The sequence below is a fragment of the Mizuhopecten yessoensis genome, unplaced genomic scaffold, assembly GCF_002113885.1.
Source record: "Mizuhopecten yessoensis strain PY_sf001 unplaced genomic scaffold, ASM211388v2 scaffold651, whole genome shotgun sequence".
NCBI lineage: Eukaryota > Metazoa > Mollusca > Bivalvia > Pectinida > Pectinidae > Mizuhopecten > Mizuhopecten yessoensis.
Window position 1 is genome coordinate 28,236 of NW_018403653.1, and position 21,100 is coordinate 49,335.

Here is a 21,100-nt window from a genome sequence, read left to right on the forward strand (position 1 = left end):
AGTTGGTGGCTAGATAGTTTCTTCATTCTCCTGTTTAAATCTCGTTTTATTACGATGTGGGATGGGTTTGCGGTCATCACTTCCGAAAATAAATCCCTGAAGTTCATTTCTATGGTCTGATGTCCTTTTAGGATGTAGGTATACACCCCTGATTACTAGCAGGTCTGGTTTAATGAGCATCCGATAGCCTCCTCAGTTGTGAACCAACCTCGTATCATGCATGGTTCACACCAAGCATAACCAGTGGGTGTTTATATTACATGTCGATGACTGTTCTTCGTCTTATGTTCAATAAGATTCATCAGTTTGGAAGGATGTGATATCGAAGTTCTACTTTTACACAAACGTTGCGACACGTTTAATACGTACATTGTTTGTGTAAAAGGTAAAACTTTGATATGTTTTTCGTCTTCTTCAGTAGACAAGTAACTAGTATGAACGTCAAGGTGTAAACTTCACATTTCCTTTCCATGTCCGGGCAGACCAGTGAGGTTGTTCTCAATGTTAGTTTCTGTGTAGGGACCACGACAGACCGCTGAGGTTGTTCTCAATGTTGGTTTCTGTGTAGGGACCACGACAGACCGGAGAGGTTGTTCTCAATGTTAGTTTCTGTGTAGGGACCACGGCAGACCGGTGAGGTTGCTCTCAATGTTGGTTTCTGTGTAGGGACCACGACAGACCGGTGAGGTTGTTCTCAATGTTAGTTTCTGTGTAGGGATCACGACAGACCGGCGAGGTTGTTCTCAATGTTAGCTTCTGTGTAGGGACCACGACAGACCGGTGAGGTTGTTCTCAATGTTAGTTTCTGTGTAGGGATCACGGCAGACCGGCGAGGTTGTTCTCAATGTTAGCTTCTGTGTAGGGACCACGACAGACCGGTGAGGTCGTTCTCAATGTTAGTTTCTGTGTAGGGACCACGGCAGACTGGTGAGGTTGCTCTCAATGTTGGTTTCTGTGTAGGGACCACGACAGACGGGTGAGGTTGTTCTCAATGTTAGTTTCTGTGTATGGACCACGACAAACCGGTGAGGTTGTTCTCAATATTAGTTTCTGTGTAGGGACCACGACAGACCGGTGAGGTTGTTCTCAATGTTAGTTTCTGTGTAGGGACCACGGCCGTGGTAATGATTCTAGTGGTTTATAAGTGTCATTTGTTTAGATTTGGTGGGGTATTGCTTGGGATAAAAAAAAATCTTTTTCTGTTTACTGTTTTTTCTTCTTTTCATTTTAGTTTCAGTAGAAGAGTCCCTTTAGGGATGTTACCGTCATTCTGTAGTAGATATTCCCCATGTTTTCCCCCTCAAGTGAGAATTGTAAGTAACCTTTCTACCATGCATCCTTCTTTCCTCCTGTATGCCCCGACTTTCGTTTATTTAATTGTTTTGGTCATCATCTCTTACCTTTATTATGCAGTTTTTGTCCCCTATATTGTTGACTTGAAATCATATATCTAACAATTTCCTCAATGTCTTGGTTGTTCGCGTTCCCAGTTCTCCTGGTTTTATCTCGGAGTTCGTACATGATTGTTCCATGTAACAATTGCAGTTGTGTTAATGTTCTCCAGTATTGTTTTTACATCTGCTGCATGGTAACCAGTTTCGGAGTTCTCTATTGTGAACATCATTTAGTAGTATGTCCGATAGTTTATCACAGGACGTACACACACAGTTTCCATCCATCACACCAGAGAATACCAGTATTTACTGGTTCCTTACGTATAACAGTACAGGTTTTGGGCAGTACTGTATTCCGATTTTTCCTCTACCACGAATTACAACGTTTGGGGGTGAAGTTTACCGGGTTTTTAATCAAATTACCTCTGGTCATTGTGAGTTATGATTTACTGGCCGAGTGAGACAAGCAATCCTCATAACCTCTTTGTCTCTAGCTGTTCATGTTCTACAGCCGGACAGTGACTAATCCTCCTTTCCAACAGTCTAGTATCCTGTTCTACAGCCGGACAGTGACTAATCCTCCTTTCCAATAGTCTAGTAATTAGCAGACGTTCGTTGTAATGTTGGCGGTTCTGAGAAAGTGTGCAAAACTCAGGATGTGTATTCTGTGAAATACATTTTGATACCTACTAACGTCAGATGGCCATTCTATACTAACAAAACTGATATTGCTCGTTAATAACGACGGTTCCAGCCTCATATGAAGGATTAAAATAAATATTAACATCGCCGGATTTCAAAAGCTAATGGAAAGAAATCAGCCTTTCAACGATTCAGGTACCGACAGCTTTCAATTTCAAACAGACAGCATAAGAGATCGCTCCACATCTTAAAAGATCTTCCAGCTCTCATTAGAAAAGGGAAAAGTGACGGTTAACCAGAGAGAAGCTGGTTGATTCCGTATCAATCGGAAAAGAGAGAAATACTAGTCGCTTCGACTTACTAATGTCCACAGCATACATGATACTTTACCACCGACAAGAATCAGATGGACCTCCCGTACGTCGATCTTGTGTGATATTCCACTACTAATACTTTGGATGACTTGGTATGTAAACCACCACCAGGGATGTCGAAACGGTGTGATCTTGTTGGACAACAAAGTTCCCTGTGGGACTACTGAACATGTTGGACTATAATAGACCCAAACGAAGGCAAGTGTTTGATGGTCGAATATCAGGTCCACTGGTCTCCCACGGGAGAGAACTTATAGATGACCTGCCAGAATCAGTATCATCTTTCACTACGCCATTTGCTGACGATTGTCTCCTGTTTTACAGCCAAAGATCTCAACGTGACGAACACACTTTATAGCAGCACTTCACTGTACTACAAATCAGAAAATTAATTCCAAATGCATTTCACCCACAATGACTGCATACAGGCATAATGAATTACGTGTATCAGACGGATCTGCCTAATAACAGTGTGTTGGTAAGGTGTCAAAGACGCTTGTCTTCCTTAGAATAAAAATCGGGAGGTGAATCCAAACAGCATATAATGCATGCACAACGGGCTTAGCCCAACGTGTCTGCTGTATCTTGCATTAATTGTTGCTAAGTGCTTCCGACCTTGTCCGTTATAGCTACTAGATCAGGAAGTGCTTCATAATTTTAATCCCTAGAACAAAGATCCAAACAGACCAATCATGTGCCAACTAGTCAACATAGATTCAACCCATTTGTATTAGGCAGCTGATGGAAGAATAAGAGGAACAAACTAGAGTGAAGAAGGAAGCATAAGAGTATTATTTCTATCCCAGTGTTTGAAGTAGCAGCACCAGCCACACTGGAGGAGTCTAGGACCTAGCTCTACACATAGCTTGTCTGGTCACCGTTTTGTACGTTTTAACGTTCAACTCCCTTTTCCCCTTCTTTTGCAAAAGCCTCCTGTTGAATCAGTCACTTGGGAGTCCAACATTGTATTTTTGAAAAACAAATCATCCATTTACTGTTCATGAAAAAAAGATTATAACAATAAGACCAGGAAATACAACACAATTATCTCCAAAATTGTTTATTTCTACTCTCTGCAATATAGTTGTTATATATTACAGAACCTGATACTTATCAGGGTACAAATAGCACTCTAGAATCTGATGTAAAACAATGTACCAGTAGCACTATAGAACCTGACACTCATATCAATGTATAAATAGTTCTGAAGAACCCACCCTCGAAATTCCAGGGGTTATATTCTTTCTCTCACATTCTCTGTACTTCTGGAATTATAAAACCGAAGGCTTTGTATGTGCCACCTTTTGGATGATGAAAGTAGAGTTCTTTTATCTGTTGATGTACATTGATGAATCACACGGCAGTATATGGGTTAAATTGACCAGCTAAGTAATTTGTCAGATGTAGATTTTTTATTTTTTTTTACCTGAAACCAATCAAAAAGCTTATTGCTTGCCTTCGATTTTGCGATGACATACTCCAGGGTTGTAAAGAACAAAGTGAGTGTAACCCCTGGAATTTCGGGGATGTAAAGAACCTGACAAGTATTAATGTATAAATAGCACAACAGAACCGGTCATATCAACGTACAAACAGCAATTCAGAACCCAATACATATCAACGTACAAGCAACACTATAGAACCTGACATGCAATAAGTTACTTAGTAGTAGGAAGTCCAATCAATCATGGTTCATTTCCTTAGCACACTATTTAAACATATCATAATGGGCTTACATACATTTTCAATAAGATTCATCCGTTTGGAAATATGTAATATCAAAGTTTAACTTTTTACACAAACACTGTATGTATGAAACTTGTCGAAAAGTTTCAAGACTGATAGGTCCCGATTCCAACTCGAAGCTTGACAAACGGACAAATTGATCTTGAAACATTACGACACGTTTAATACACTTAATACACGTACATTGTATACTGTAAAACTGTGATATTGGGTTTACTAAACCAGTCTTATTGTAGGGACCTGAATACATACTGTAAAACTGTGATATTGGGTTTACTAAACCAGTCTTATTGTAGGGACCTGAATACATACTGTAAAACTGTGATATTGGGTTTTCTTATATTCTGACTATCCTCCCTTTCACAATAATCAAACCAATCTTATTGTAGGGAGCTGAAAACATACTGTAAACCTGTGATATTGGGTTTACTTATATTCTGACTATCCTCCTTTTCACAATAATCAAACCAGTCTTATTGTAGGGAGCCGAATACATACTGTAAAACTGTGATATTGGGTTTACTTATATTCTCACTATCCTCCCTTTCACAATAATCAAACCAATCTTATTGTAGGGAGCTGAAAACATACTGTAAACCTGTGATATTGGGTTTCCTTATATTCTGACTATCCTCCCTTTCACAATAATCAAACCAATCTTATTGTAGGGAGCTGAAAACAAACTGTAAAACTGTGATATTGGGTTTACTTCTATTCTGACTATCCTCCCTTTCACAATAATCAAACCAATCTTATTGTAGGGAGCTGAAAACAAACTGTAAAACTGTGATATTGGGTTTACTTCTATTCTGACTATCCTCCCTTTCACAATAATCAAACCAATCTTATTGTAGGGAGCTGAAAACAAACTGTAAAACTGTGATATTGGGTTTACTTATATTCTCACTATCCTCCCTTTCACAATAATCAAACCAATCTTATTGTAGGGAGCTGAAAACATACTGTAAAACTGTGATATTGGGTTTACTTATATTCTGACTATCCTCCCTTTCACAATAATCAAACCAATCTTATTGTAGGGAGCTGAAAACAAACTGTAAAACTGTGATATTGGGTTTACTTCTATTCTGACTATCCTCCCTTTCACAATAATCAAACCAATCTTATTGTAGGGAGCTGAAAACAAACTGTAAAACTGTGATATTGGGTTTACTTATATTCTCACTATCCTCCCTTTCACAATAATCAAACCAATCTTATTGTAGGGAGCTGAAAACAAACTGTAAAACTGTGATATTGGGTTTACTTATATTCTCACTATCCTCCCTTTCACAATAATCAAACCAATCTTATTGTAGGGAGCTGAAAACATACTGTAAAACTGTGATATTGGGTTTACTTCTATTCTGACTATCCTCCCTTTCACAATAATCAAACCAGTCTTATTGTTGGGAGCTGAATACATGAACAAATTTCATAAATTTTGAATCTTCAAATCTACTAAATTTGGAAGTAATTGGCAAAGTGAATTTCAAGAAGTCAAGATATTAAAAGTTTATAGAAAATAGATGGCATTGCTCACTCAGCCTTTTGGGCCAGGCGAGCTAAACAATAAATACATTCATGGTCATCAACATGATTTCATTAAACCATTATATACATGCACAAACATTTTCAAAATTCCCATTCATGATCATGGTTGACAGACATTCAGAATGAGACAATAAGATAGAATTTGTATAATATTTACAAACGAGTGCCACAGTCTACTGATCAAACGAGTGCCACACTGTCTGCTGATCAAACGAGTGCCACACTGTCGTCTGATCAAACGAGTACCACACTGTCTACTGATCAAACGAGTGCCACTGTCTACTGTTCAAACGAGTGCCACCCTGTCTACTGATCAAGCGAGTACCACACTGTCTACAGATCAAACGAGTGCCACTGTCTACTGTTCAAACGAGTGCCACCCTGTCTACTGATCAAACCAGTGGCACACGGTCTACTTATCAAACGAGTGCCACCCTGTCTACTGATCAACAGAGTGCCACACTGTATACTGATCAAACGAGAACCACACTGCCTACTGATCAAACGAGACCCACTCTGTCTACTGATCAACAGAGTGCCACACTGTATACTGATCAAACGAGCGCCACACTGTCTACTGTTCAAACGAGTGCCACACTGTCTACTGATCAAACGAGTACCACACAGTCTACTGATCAAACGAGTGCCACACTGTCGTTTGATCAAACGAGTACCACTGTCTACTGATCAAACGAGTACCACACTGTCTACTGATCAAACGAGTGCCACAGTCTACTGATCAAACAAGTGAAACAGTCTACTGATCAAACAAGTGCCACACTGTCTACTGATCAAATCGATCTGAAATTTCATTAAAGATTTCCTTTGTTCAGCAATCAAATACAGTAAAATTGAACATCACATCAGGCTTTTGTTAGCTGTCTTAAAAGGTTAGAGTCACCCCTTTATTTCCTTCACCCTCATCTAATCCCACTTACAGTACAACTACACAAAGTTCAAGGTCATCCCCATGATGTATAGTGTTGCTTTGTTGTGATACACTGTATCTGTAGAAAATAACTGAACACATGTGTTTATTTTAATAGGAACTGCACAGATATTCAATTTAGATCTTCTGGTAAGAACATCACCACATCACTCAATCATCAAACACTTCAGCTGGGGACAGATTTGCTTATGTCAAAGACCTTACTATTAAATATACAATGCATTTTAAAAATTTCAATTGATAACTGTTTTATGTACATATTTCATTGACAAGTTAACATTTAACATCAGTTTATCTGTTAGCCCTGTTACATTACCTACAGACAGGAGGCAGCCCTGTCTGAGATGTTCCATTACTGACGGTACAGTCTCAGTCTGTACTTTCCTACGACAATAGATTACACATCAGGGTAGGTGGTGAATTCTCAGACTGTACAATCCTATGTCAACATAACACATCAGGGTTGGTGGTGAATTCTCTGTCCGTTTCAGTCTTAAGACAAAACAGACTATACAAGCCAGGGTAGGCAGTGATACCTCAGTCTGTACAATCCTATGTCAATATTACACGCCAGGGTAGGCAGTGATACCTCAGTCTGTACAATCCTATGTACATGTTACACATCAGGGTAGGCAGTGATACCTCAGTCTGTACAATCCAATGTCAATATTACACACCAGGGTAGGCAGTGATACCGCAGTCTGTACAATCCTATGTCAATATTACACATCAGAGTAGGCAGTGATACCTCAGTATGTACAATCCTATGTCAATATTACACATCAGGGTAGGCAGTGATACCTCATTCTGTACAATCCTATGTCAATGTTACACATCAGGGTAGGCAGTGATACCTCAGTCTGTACAATCCAATGTCAATATTACACACCAGGGTAGGCAGTGATACCTCAGTCTGGACAATCCTATGTCAATATTACACACCAGGGTAGGCAGTGATACCGCAGTCTGTACAATCCTATGTCAATATTACACATCAGAGTAGGCAGTGATACCTCAGTATGTACAATCCTATGTCAATATTACACATCAGGGTAGGTGGTGATACCTCAGGCTGTACAATCCTATGTCAATATTACACACCAGGGTAGGCAGGGAAACCTCAGTCTGTACAATCCTATGTCAATATTACTCATCAGGGTAGGCAGTGATACCTCAGTCTGTACAATCCAATGTCAATATTACACACCAGGGTAGGCAGTGATACCGCAGTCTGTACAATCCTATGTCAATATTACACATCAGAGTAGGCAGTGATACCTCAGTATGTACAATCCTATGTCAATATTACACATCAGGGTAGGTGGTGATACCTCAGGACTGATGACATAATAAGCAATTACTTCAATCAGTCCATATTTGTTTCTAGTGAATCACTGTCTCAATATAACTATACAACATGACTGCTATGATGATGAACCGGGTTTGCATGGAGACATTTTCTCCAGTTTAGGTTTTATGTCACCGATTTCTTCCTTGCCTTCAGTCATTTCTACGTCTTTGGTAACCTCTCCCTTGACTTTTTCAGTTTCTACCTTGTGCTGTGCATTCCATTCCAAACATTTCCTGATTTCCAAACCAATGGCCTTAGCCATAGGAGGTGGTACTGCATTACCAACCTGTAACAATTAACAGTCCTATAGTGTGTAAAAAGTTTAGAGTTTTCATTAAAAGCCAGTTGCCAGTGCTATTCATCAGTTTGAACCATTTTTGTTTTCTTCAGAATATGTATAGGTCAACAAAATAGCATGTGAACACTGGCTACCATTTCAAGATAAGCATCTATTCAAAAACTTATTGAGAACACTAATAAGTTACTGAAACATTTCAATACATGTTCCCTATCACTATTACTGAATCCTATTGAAATAAATATTAAAATAAATATTGCAGATCAATTTAGTATCTTAAATATCCCCAAGAAAAGGCACTGAAGCAAAGTCTAGGTTCAATATTGTCATCTTGTGCAGTGGGCTAAAGTTTGCAAATTCCTTTCCCAAAATGCAGGGGTACAGAAGATATGGCCAGACAAGCATTAGGATACAATCTTTAAAACCCTTAAGATACTTTAACATGTAAACATGTATCACAAGGTATCGCCTTATTCTGATCCTAATTGACCACTTCTGAACATTCACATATACAGCATAACAGAAGGAAGCACAGAATGGATTCTGGTTTCTGGTTAACTCCCTCCTAACTTCTCTGGGGAAGGTTACTTACAAATATGGACAAAGGACCAAAGCTCTGTATATAGAAGACATGAGACCTAATTTTAGTATGTAACACTTTGCCATCCACAGAGAAAGAGATGAACGAACAGGTTGAGAGAAGGAGAGCAAACCCATAGTCCCCATTCCTAAAGGATCATCCCTGTCTAGTTGGGCTGAAATGGGTGCAGTGATTTTTGAGAAGTGCAGAAGTAAAAATTCTTAAAGATGACAGATGCCAGGTCACAGCAAAAGCTTGGATGGTCATTTGGGCCAAGAGTCCAAAATAGATAACTGGGGTTCTGGCCTTCCATTGTACTATACAAAGAACTGGGGTTCTGGCCTAAATCTACACTCTACAGGTGGTCGGGTGGTGCAGTGGATAGTGCATTTGCCTTTCACCAAGGCGACCGGGGTTCGATTCCCCAATCGGACGTGAAAAGGTATTGGGGGTCACCTGCCCGACCACATGGGTTTTCTCTGGGTCCTCCAGTCCCTCCCACACTAAGAGCTCTTTATCATATTAATCACTCTTGTTGGGCCGGATGTTACCGCCAACAACAGTGATTTATGATTTATATAAGTTAAAATAACTTGTATCATAATTGTTGTAAAATAAAAGTTGATATCTATATTTTCTACACTCAACTATATAAAATGCTGAGATTCTAGACTATATGAAGTGTTAAGGCTCTGACCTACACCGCTCCAACATAAACATTTGTTTAAATTTTGTTATTATGACGAGTGATATTACCTGTCTGTGACGGTCAAGGATGTTACCAAAGAAGCGGTAGGTATCTGGGAATCCCTGGGACCGGGCACACTCCCTCACACTGACCACTCGGTGCTGCTCCGGGTGTAACACACGACCCTAGAATGTATATAAACATGTGGTACAATCGTATAACAAGCTAGGATGGCTTCATAAAGAAAATCCTCTTAAAAACACACGCCAGACTGCTGCTGTCTGTAATGTCTTTTTCTGTTGATAATGAACCCTTTGAAGTGTGTTTTACAATTAATGACAATAATTATATATCTTCAGTTATCCCCATTAAAAGGAAATGACTCTTGTCCAACAAGTTTGGAACATGATGAAAGGGAGTGTCTTTGTATATTGTGCTATCAAGTTTCATCAGAATCAAATGATATGCAAGCAAGTTATTTTTAAATATCCTGTCAAAATTAAGATTTAAAATTGAAATTGGTGCGGAATGCTATTGTGGCGACTTTTAACATTTGTTGTATATACGTAGTCAAATAAGGATCATGAAGAGGAGAACTACTGTATGGTATATATTTATAATCTACCTGGTTGTCTATGGGATTTAACTACAACTTACCTGTTTGTCTATGGATTTAACTGCAACTTACCAGTTTGTCTATGGGATTTAACTACAACTTACCGGTTTGTCTATTGGATTTAACTACAACTTACCTGTTTGCCTATGGGATTTAACTACAACTTACCAGTTTTTCTATGGGATTTAACTACAACTTACCTGTTAGTCTATGGGATTTAACTATAACCTGCCGGTTTGTCTATGGATTATAAGTATATCCTACCTGTTTGCCCCTGGGTTATAATAATTACCTTCCTGTTTATCCATTGATATAACTATGACCTACCTGTTTATCCATTGATATAACTATAACCTACCTGTTTGCCCATGGGTTATAACTATAACCTACCTGTTTGCCCATGGGTTAAAACTATGACCTACCTGTTTGCCCATGGGATATAACTGTAACCTACCTGTTTGCCCATGGGTTATAACTATAACCTACCTGTTTGCCCATGGGTTATAACTATAACCTACATGTTTGCCCATGGGTTAAAACTATGACCTACCTGTTTGCCCATGGGTTCAGGATTGGTGACAGTGGTGGAAAAGAATCCGTCCCACTCCAGCCGTCCGTACAGCCCGGACCAGTTGTTGTGGCGGTTACCAGTGTGGGGGAGACACCAGGGGATTACAGTGTTGAATTGGCGGTCCATTGTCTCACAGGCTTTCCCCTCAGCACATGAACACACACCCCTCAGATTGCCCTTACTGCTCTTTCCCTTCTGCTTGTCATGATGGATATACCGTCTGTCAGTAATCAATAACAGGTAAGTAATATGTCGGTATACCATTTGTCAGTAGTCAACAACTGGTAAGTGATTTGTTTGGAAATATCCCCCCATTATTTCTAAAATATCCTGTCAATTATGGTAATTTTTCAAATGAAGATATTTTAACTTGAGTACTATATGACACACTGTAAATCTGTTAAATCTAACACTACTATAAATTTGTTAAGTGATACATAAACATTGCTATGTAAGGATACAAACATTCAGTGATGACCAGTAAAACTACCTCCATTCTGAATATTCTTCTTACAGTTTTTTAGTCTTGGTGCCATCGGAGAGCCTGATTTCCAGGTTAGGGAGTGAGCGCCAGTCTGAACCTGGGGCCAGGGGGATGTGCTGCATACGGGTGTGGACAAGGGCTGACATCTCTTTACAAATGTGGTCCCTCAGGATAGGCTGGTGCTGCTTCCCTCGAATCTACAACAGGGCAAAGTAAAGGTAAGATCCAGGGGACAGGATAGGCCACTCAATATCACAACCAGGGCATGGGGACATCATTTAAGATTAAAATGAAGATTCCTTGGAGGTCAAGGTCAGTGTTAATGTTATTCTACCTGTTTCTGGAAATGTGATTGGGCATCCCCTTGGTAGGAGATTTCCTCCCCCTTTGCTCCATTGCGGATCTCCGGTAGATCTGACATTGAGTCCCGAACAGTGATTGTCCGGAAAGGTGCAGACTCCATCCTCGTAATGTTAGAGTTAAACTGAAACAGAGGTCACATCATTCTTATAACAGGTCAGAGGTAACAACAGGTCAATGGGCTGAATCAATATGGAACAAGTAGTAATTGTAATGGGGGACCATTACAGAAGTCCCCAAAACTGCCCCAGGTCGCAAAGATGCATCAGAAAAGAATTGAATGCCATAAAACACCTACATACTAAATTTGGGTGTAATCGAACAATATCTGAATTTCAACCAATCAGAAGCCTCTGTGTGGTTGCTATGGCAACGAAACCCATGTGGTTGAATTCGCAGTCCCCTATTACCCTTATATACCAATTTCCATCAAAATCGAACAATATCTAAATTTCAAGAGGGCCTGTATCGCTCACCTGAATATTTAGGCAGTCATAGCAAAATATTCTCATTAAATATTATATTGCACTAAAAATATTTCCCTTGCAAACTTTGTTGGCTCCATCTGTTGAAACTACCAGCAGAATATTATTACAAGATTCTATGCTTTTTGATTCTTCATTAGTTGCTTGACATATTTTTCCCTGTGACCTTGTAAGTAGGTCAATGTAATTTTCCTTCTTATATTGGTTAGCTCTATTCCAAAAGCTACCAGCCAAATCTATGAATCCATTCCTTTTAGTTCTTAAGAACAAATCCATTAAAATGTTGTTGACCTTTGTGACCTTGAAAGTAGGTTGAGGTCACTTTCATTCGCAAACTTTGTTGGGCTCTTTCCCAGGAAATAACCAGTCGAATATTAAGGTTCTATAACTTCCAGTTCCTCAGAAGAAGTCATTTGAAGTGTTTGACATATCTACCTCATGTGACCTTAAAAGTAGGTCAAGATCATTTTATTCTCAAACTTTGTTGGGCTCTTTCCTAGGAAGCTACAAGCCAAAATGAAGATTCTATACCTATCAGTTGTTCAGAAGAATTGAAGCTTTTGACACATTTGACCCCTGTGACCTTGAAAGTAGGTCAAGGTAATTTTCATTCTCAAACTTTGTTAAGCTCCATCCCAGGAAGCCATCAGCCAAATATGAAGAAACGGAGTCAACACAATGTCCCCCTCACTCCGTTTGGGGTACATAACTAAACAATTGTCAGACATGGCAAAAATAACAAGATGAAATCGAAGAACATATTTGACTCAATATTGTTTATATGTTAAAACCTTTCTCTCATCGACTTGTACAGACAACTGCATGGCCCGTGGAGCAAACACATGTAAGGGTTCTGGGTAGAAAGGTAACTTGTGTCCAGGGGCTGCTGCCAGAATGATTGCCCTGTAAAATATAAGAAGACATTTATGTTACATTAAATAGGCTAAGCTGGATTAGATACTAGTGTACTTCAAAAGTCATACTAAACTGCAAACTTACAGATTTAAACATGGATCAATTGAATCAGTCATAGCTGGCACATTTAACCCCTGTCACACTAGGGCCGCGTTCCCATGGCGTCCAAGAAAAATCCAGAACGCTGATCTACGCGCAGTGGAATTGCAAGCATCGCCAAGAGACGGTGTGCACTTTGAGCATGCCCAAAACAAACACCGTTGCTCTGCGTTCTGATCAGTGGGACCCCCGTGAGGTCGCCATAGCAGCATAGTTAGGTCTCCTACAACGCCACAGGCGCGCTCAGATGTCGCAGCGATAACGCAACCGTTATCGGTGGCGCTTGCAAAGCGTTCTCCGAGATGACACTGCGTCTCTACCGCGCCGTGACAACTTGATGCACGCTGTGAAAAATATCAATTTTTCCTGCGATCTGATGGCACTCTGGGAAATTTAACAATGCTGTGCAATCGCAGTGGCAACGCCGCTAGGTGTGACGTGACAGGGCTTTTAGCAGATATCCTGTGTCACTGTCTCACCTCCTGCAGGTCTAAGATGTAGACATAGATCCAGACTACTGTCTCACCTACTGTGGGTCTGATAAGACCCAGACCAGTCTCACCTGTTGGTCTGGTAAGACCCAGACCAGTGCCATAATGTCTTACCTTCTGCGGGTCTGGGCCACTCCATAGCTACCGGCTTGTAAGACTCCAAATGTACACTGGTAGCCCATCCGAGTCAAGCAACGCAGTGCCAGCTTCAGCACCATGCTACGCTTGTAAGACACAAAATTCCTCACATTCTCCAACAAGAAGTAGCGGGGTCGGTAGTAGTCACAATAAGACAAGTAGGAGGCAATCAGCGAGTTCTGTACAGGTGAAAATTCATAGTTTTACAGTGGAATAGATAGTCTATTAGAACAGGTGTAAAGTTCTGGGGTACAATGGCAAGAAGTTGGTTGTACAGTGGAAATAATTCTTTCTACATCAAATGACAATATTTATACATATATTTATATGTAGCTAAATATTTTGGTTATTCATTAGGCCAAATAAAATTAATTACTTGGTTCTCAGGCCAATTTTTTTCAAAATAGATGCGGCAGGGCGGTATTTTTTTCCTTCATTTTTCAAGGCAAAAACGAGACGAGGGCGATTTTTTTTTATTGTGTAGTTTGTAAAACGTTCATTGTGGGCATTACCTTGTCTTTTTATAGTTGTGTAGAGATCCGTCATAGAGCAAGCCTCCGAAAATCCCCCTACGATGTTCCAGACGCGAATCACAAACCCCCCCATTCCTTATTTGTACCAAAATGAGCGTCATTTGTACACAAGACTAATAAGTCATAATCATTTTAACGCTTGCCTGTATCTCAATCCTTACCTTTATTCAAACGTTTTCGGGACTTGGGTGACTAACGAGTAAAAACGACATGCAGACCAATTTTCCGGATTTTTCTTTTAAGATGGCGGCTGGCGCATTCACAATTTTTTTAAAAATACTTTCACGATAAAATCGGCAATGGGCACGGTGCCATGAGATGCGCACGGGCCTGAGAACCAAGTAATCTTTTTTTTTTGGCCTTATCAACCAGCAACTGTCACAAAATCCAGTTAATTCAACCGAGAATCAACCACTCACCTTGTCCTTGGAAGTCAACCACTCACCTTAAATTTTGAGTAGTCGCGGCTGTTGAACCTGTTCATACCACTGAATCCCTGGCATGGAGGCCCACCACACAGTAGTTCTACATCTCCCTTCTGTGGTAACTTCTGGCCTCGGTCATTGGTTGTCTCCCCCTAGGTACGCAGAACAATAGCAGGAGATTTATCTATGTGCATATCACCTGAATATTAAGATCGGTGTTAATATAATTGTGTCCTGTATAGTGAGATACTCCTATTGTGCAGAGTGGATTATGATACTTGTGTCTTGTACAATGGTGATGTATTTTGTGTCCTGTAGAGTAGTAAATGTGTTTGCTAAGTGAGTATGATACTCACATCTATGACCAGCCTTAGCAGCATGTTACAGTCGTCTGTGAACACTTCACATCCAGGGTTGTTGAGCCTGAATGCCTGAGCAGCAGGCTCCTCCTTCTCTATGGCCCAGCGACTCTCTGACATACCGGCCTGATGGAAACCCTCAGACAAGCCTATCATATAAAACAGTCTTCAATTATCACCACATCACTTAAAACTTTCTCTAAATTGTTAAAAAAATGCACATTACATTTTACAACTTTATATAATTATAACAATACTATACAGCAATTTAATTTTAAGGGTAATAAACTTGAGTCATCTTATTAACCAATGATATTAATAGGTTTGTAATCAAAGAATAACAGTAAGCAAGCTCTTGCCTCCACATCCAGCGAATACATCCAGGCAGCGAAGCCTCTGAAAGTCCACTTGTTTCTCCTCTGTAGTGTCAGCTACCACTGCTGAACTCTTCCCTTTACCTTTACCCTTGCCTTTCCCCTGTAAACAGTGGAGACAATGAAATCTCTCTTGTTGTTTATTTGTTCAAACCTTGTGTGTTATCCATACAATGTCAACCTAGGCAAGTGGTCCAGGGTCACTGGTTATATCTGGCTCGTTGACAAACAATATGCCTATCACTTACATTCAAAGGTAAGATGCCAATGCTTAAGACAGTCAGGGAATCTTGTGTCCGAGTAACATGTCCCAATACTAAGGAAAGTCAGGCATTTTTGTGTCCGAGTGATGTTGTGTTGCTAAGTACAGTGAAGGAGTCTTATGTCTGAGTGATGTGTTGTGTTGCTATATCTAAGGACAGTGAAGGAGTCTTGTGTCTGAGTGATGTGTTGTGTTGCTATATCTAAGGACAGTGAAGGAGTCTCATGTCTGAGTGATGTGTAGTGTTGCTAAGGACAGTAAGGGAGTCTCGTGTCCGAGTGATGTGTTGTGTTGCTTAGGACAGTGAAGGAGTCTTGTGTCTGAGTGATGTGTTGTGTTACTAAGGACAGTGAAGGAGTCTTATGTCTGAGTGATGTGTTGGGTTGCTAAGGACAGTGAAGGAGTCTTATGTCTGAGTGATGTGTTGTGTTGCTAAGGACAGTAAGGGAGTCTTGTGTGCGAGTGATGTGTTGTGTTGTGTTGCTATATCTAAGGACAGTGAACGAGTCTTATGTCTGAGTGATGTGTAAAGTTGCTAAGGACAGGAAGGGAGTCTCGTGTCCGAGTGATGTGTTGTGTTGCTAAGGACTTAGGGAGCCTTGTGTCGGAGTAATGTCTCACGATACTAAGGACAGTCCAGGAGCTTTGTGTCCGAGTGATGTGTTGTGTTGCTTATGAACGTCAGGGGCCTTGTGTCAGAGTAATGTGTCCAATACTAAGGAAAGTCAGGCATTTTTGTGTCGGAGTGATGTGTCTTGCTGCTGGTGAAAGTCAGGGAGCCTTGTGTCCGAGTGAAGTGTCGTGTTGCTAAGAACAGTCAGGAAGTCAGGTGTCCGTGATGTGTCACATAATTTAACACACATTTACATATCACAGTGTATCACTATGTGAAATTTCAAATCTCAGGAAACGAAAGAGTGGATGGTCAGAGATCTCTATAGGGCACCTGCATCTCTGATGAGGGCACTAAATAATGGATATCTGTTGGGAATATTGCTTTCATTTAACAGTACTTTTAGTTTATGGTTTAAGATGAAAAGCAAGGAAAATTAATAATTTATGGACCTGGTTTGTGATCACACATATTGTAAAGTTGATGTTGTAATCTACAGATAAAATTAATTGAGGCAGGATTATATACCACACACATTTTTAATGTCAAATACTGTCTGCATAACATGTTCCAGAATGCAGCTGACGAGGTTGAACTTTTTGCCGTTTTCCTAACCCTTACTCTTTAACTACACATTTTCTTATGCTTAAATGTATTACCTTTCCCTTGGAGCCACGCTGAGTTGCTTTACTAGGGGGCTCCTCAAACATCTTGTTTTCACTGTCATACATCTAAAACAAAAGCCATCCTTTGTTATTGTCAGTCCAGTCAAGTATCTATCTAACAGTAATGGATACTCCAGTGATACAAATCCTTGATGTTTAACATTAGTTTCACCTCGTTAAATGTTTTTATTAGTTTTTCAATATGTAATGGTTAAAAACCAAGGGGTGAAAAAAGAAAAGTAATATATTTAATGTTAAACCTTCCAAACTAACAAGCCATTCAGATTAATATGTTTCGCCTATGCCCCGCTTTGACCATCAATGTACATATCAGAGAAACTTACTTAAGCGCAAAAACCTAATATTGATGGAGATGCTGACAAAGTCAATGGACCATGAACAGTAGGAAGGTGGTCTAGGTTACCTCTATAAAATAGAACCTGTCAGGTGGTCTAGCTTACCTCCGTGAAATAGAACCTGTCAGGTGGTCTATCTTACACCTGTAAAGTAGAACCTGTCTGGTGGTCTAGCTTACCTCTGTAAAGTAGAACCTGTCTGGTGGTCTTGCTTACCTCTGTAAAATAGAACCTGTCAGGTGGTCTAGGTTACCTCTATAAAATAGAACCTGTCAGGTGGTCTAGCTTACCTCCGTGAAATAGAACCTGTCAGGTGGTATATCTTACCCCTGTAAAGTAGAACCTGTCTGGTGGTCTAGCTTACCTCTGTAAAGTAGAACCTGTCAGGTGGTCTTGCTTACCTCTGTAAAGTAGAACCTGTCAGGTTGTCTAGCTTACCTCTGTAAAATAGAACCTGTCAGGTGGTCTAGCTTACCTCTGTAAAGTAGAACCTGTCAGGTGGTCTAGCTTACCTCTGTGAAATAGAACCTGTCGGGTGCTTTAGAGAAGTAGTCATCAAGATCCCTGATATTCTCGCTGAAGACCACCTCACACTTGCCCCTGATCAGCTGAAACTCCACAAAGGCTTCTGTTAATAAATAAATAAATAGAATTATGTCAGTGTGACATTAAAGCCGCTCACCACTTTAAATTTAATTGCTTCAGTAACACATTGAGCATCAATATCTACTATAATACCTCAGATATGTGTTCTGTATTCTGCTAATTGAAAATCAGTTCATGTGATGATGTTGCCTTTGGAGTTTCCAACATCAATCACTCCTAAATGATGCCTTAAAAACATTTCTCCCTCTCCTCTTTTTTCACCCTCTTTTGTGACGCATTATTGTAATTTTCATTAATTAGCATCCTCCAATGATGTGACATGAGCATTTACATGCAGAATGGCAATCAGTGAATGGGTAATAAAGAATAGGTGCATTTTGAAAAGAGACATTGAACTCCTTTTATTTATATTTATTTTTTATTCATATTAATAATAATTATTAATATATGTAGTGACTTTATTTACTGTCATTGAATATACAATTCATCACAAAATCTCACAAATGTTCTTGAGAATATATTTGAACTTTATATTTCTCAATGCGACTTTACCTACGTAAGAGTTATTTCCCTTACACGGGATTGGATAATATTTTGACACAGCGCGAATTCTTGTCAAACAGCAGCGGCAGTTGTGTCATGTTCTTAAATTGTTACATTTTCATAAATAAATACACCAGAAATAGCATGCTGTGCTACAGAAATGTTTGATAAGCAGTTCACATATCGTCTCGTCTTAGAGCCATGTCCGTGGTAGCAACGATGGTTTATTACCGTTATCAACCTAAGCTTTGTTTGTTTGTTTGTTTGATTTTGTTTAACGTCCTATTAACAGCTAAGGTCATTTAGGGACAGCCTCCCCTGTGTGCAAGATGCATGCGTGTAGTGTATGTGTGTGTATTTTGGGAGGCTGCGATATGTTCGTGTTCGTCTCCTTGTGATAGCGCAGAACTGATGCCAACTTTATAGTGCTACCTAACTGAAACATACTGCCGAAGACACCCAGCAGGACGCCCCACCTGGTCACATTATACTGACAACGGGCGAACCAGTGATCCCACTCCTAATTTGCTGAGCGTTAAGCAGGAGTATAAACTACCATTTTTAAAGACTTTGGTATGTCTCGGCTAGGGGACAGAACCCAAAGCCTTCCTCACGATATGATCAAAATAGAGGTTATACTTTATCACGCATACTGTTTATAATATATATATTTACTTCTTCCTTGTACTTACAAAATATAAAAAGCTAGACCGGACAAACGTGCGCTTTCTCGAATCAGAGTCATGAAAACAAACACTCCTCAATCCGAGTTGCTAAAACGCTCAAACCTAGTGCATGCATTTCACCACCACAACACTCGTAGAATGCACCGGAGATAAACATTTTGTTTGGAGAAGAGTATCAGAAGAATTTATGTAACCCACAAGTGAGTGTCAGAGATTCTACTTTCTATTTACTATAACGAAGCTATATAGCGGAAGCATGCAAGACTGAATTATGCGCACGCACCCCGAACGGAAGTGGGTCCGTTATTTCGTTCTCTGGACAGAATCAAAAATGAAATAGGCAACATTTGATATAGCACCCTATCTAGCTAACATAAGCCACTCTAAAGCGCTTTACAGTACATAGACATACAATTTTATACAGTCAATACGATTAGCATATATATTAATCAATACAATATTGAGGAATTCGCAGGAGGTGCCTTATCAGGCGCTAACTTCTAGTCTTATGCCACTTGGCTAATATCTCCCTATGTGTGTATGCCTGTGTGTGCTGGAGATGTAATGTGTTCTGTTTGTAGTGGGACCGTGCTTCCAACGGTACCATTTATAGTGCCACCTCACTTGAATGCTACAGCACAGATACTGCAACACCCACCCCAGACCATTTTATACTCCACCTGGCTTGTTGGAGTTGTGTGGGCAGGAGAAAACCACTTTCTCTGAATATTCCATGCGTACGGCGACTTCGGGGATCGAAACCCCAGCCGCCTGCTTGGAAGGCCGGAGTGTTAACCACTCGACCAATCCGCAACAGATACAAAGAAGAGTGCAGTCTACTCCCTTTCACCGTGTGAGATGTGCTAGCCATACAGCTCCATGTTAAATGAGGTGATCAGGCTATGATGAATATTTTTTTCAAACTGTGAAATAAATCCTTATGCTGCACTTACTGTTTCAATCAAGTTTCTCAATTTGTCCAAGCACAAGATGTATACATATTTTTTTTAATTTATTCATGAATTCAGGAAGTATTCCTCAGAATGGTGACGTGACGGCTGTGATTACCTTCTTCAGACCAGTAAAGCATGTTCATGTCTGTATGGTATCCTGCCGTCACTCCCTTGTGAGTGTCTTCTGGCCTGCAACATACACCACACTCACATGTACCAACCAGGATTTGTTTTTTCTTTATTTTAATGGATGTATACCCTCTGTGAGAATGAAGAATAATTTAGATTTCATCAGGGTTTCCTTAAATAATTCCAAAAATACTCCCCGGACAAGATAAACCACTGTTAACTAACATGTCTTCCTTTCATTTAGAAGGATACATGATGAAAGTGAATATAAAGTCACCTGTAGAACTTGGCAACCTTTAATCTGATATCTGTCAAGTCCGAAATCTTGGAGGTGAGAGACTTCTTACAGAAGATCTGGAGTACTCTGGCGATCCTGAATGGGCTGGGCAGTTTGTCATTGGAGCCCTTGATGTACTCAGTCTTCCTGTAGGCCTCTGGGTACAGGTCTTCGTCTAACTGTAAAGCAGGAATGTGACCAACATGTCAAGTAAGTTTTAGTATACATTTGAACAAATATCTCAAAATTTATATTTACATTTAAACTCTTAAAACTGGAGCACAAGTTGACAGTAAATTCAACACTTACATCAGCTTTTTCCTGTTTTGGTTTTTTGGGTACAGCAGGTTTTACATTGAAGTTGAAGCCATTAGGTTCTATGTAACAACAGTCCCCGATTTTGAACTCCAAACCATCTCGCTTGACAGAGTTGTAGTAAACCCGGCTAGATGTTCCATCATCTACACTTATCTCCTCACCTAGGGCAGGGTTCTCTCTCTGTAAATATACAAATCCTGATATAACAGTGGTTGTGCTGTTCTCTCTCTGTAAATATACAAATCCTGATATAACAGTGGTTGTGC

The 21,100-nt window shown here is 39.9% G+C and overlaps 1 protein-coding gene across 1 annotated transcript in view; it reads right to left on the minus strand.

The window, feature by feature from the left end:
* Positions 1-7,971: 7,971 nt before the first annotated feature.
* LOC110451537 (DNA (cytosine-5)-methyltransferase 1-like) overlaps positions 7,972-21,100 on the minus strand; it is a gene marked incomplete in the record, with an annotated part of 46,817 nt that continues 33,688 nt past the window's right edge. The window contains 15 exon segments of the mRNA XM_021499619.1: positions 7,972-8,296; positions 9,645-9,761; positions 10,743-10,983; positions 11,278-11,444; positions 11,582-11,731; positions 12,884-12,995; positions 13,712-13,914; positions 14,714-14,845; positions 15,050-15,201; positions 15,412-15,529; positions 16,961-17,032; positions 17,835-17,950; positions 20,226-20,299; positions 20,517-20,695; positions 20,826-21,014. Coding sequence (XP_021355294.1) covers positions 8,084-8,296; positions 9,645-9,761; positions 10,743-10,983; positions 11,278-11,444; positions 11,582-11,731; positions 12,884-12,995; positions 13,712-13,914; positions 14,714-14,845; positions 15,050-15,201; positions 15,412-15,529; positions 16,961-17,032; positions 17,835-17,950; positions 20,226-20,299; positions 20,517-20,695; positions 20,826-21,014 — 2,235 coding nt within the window.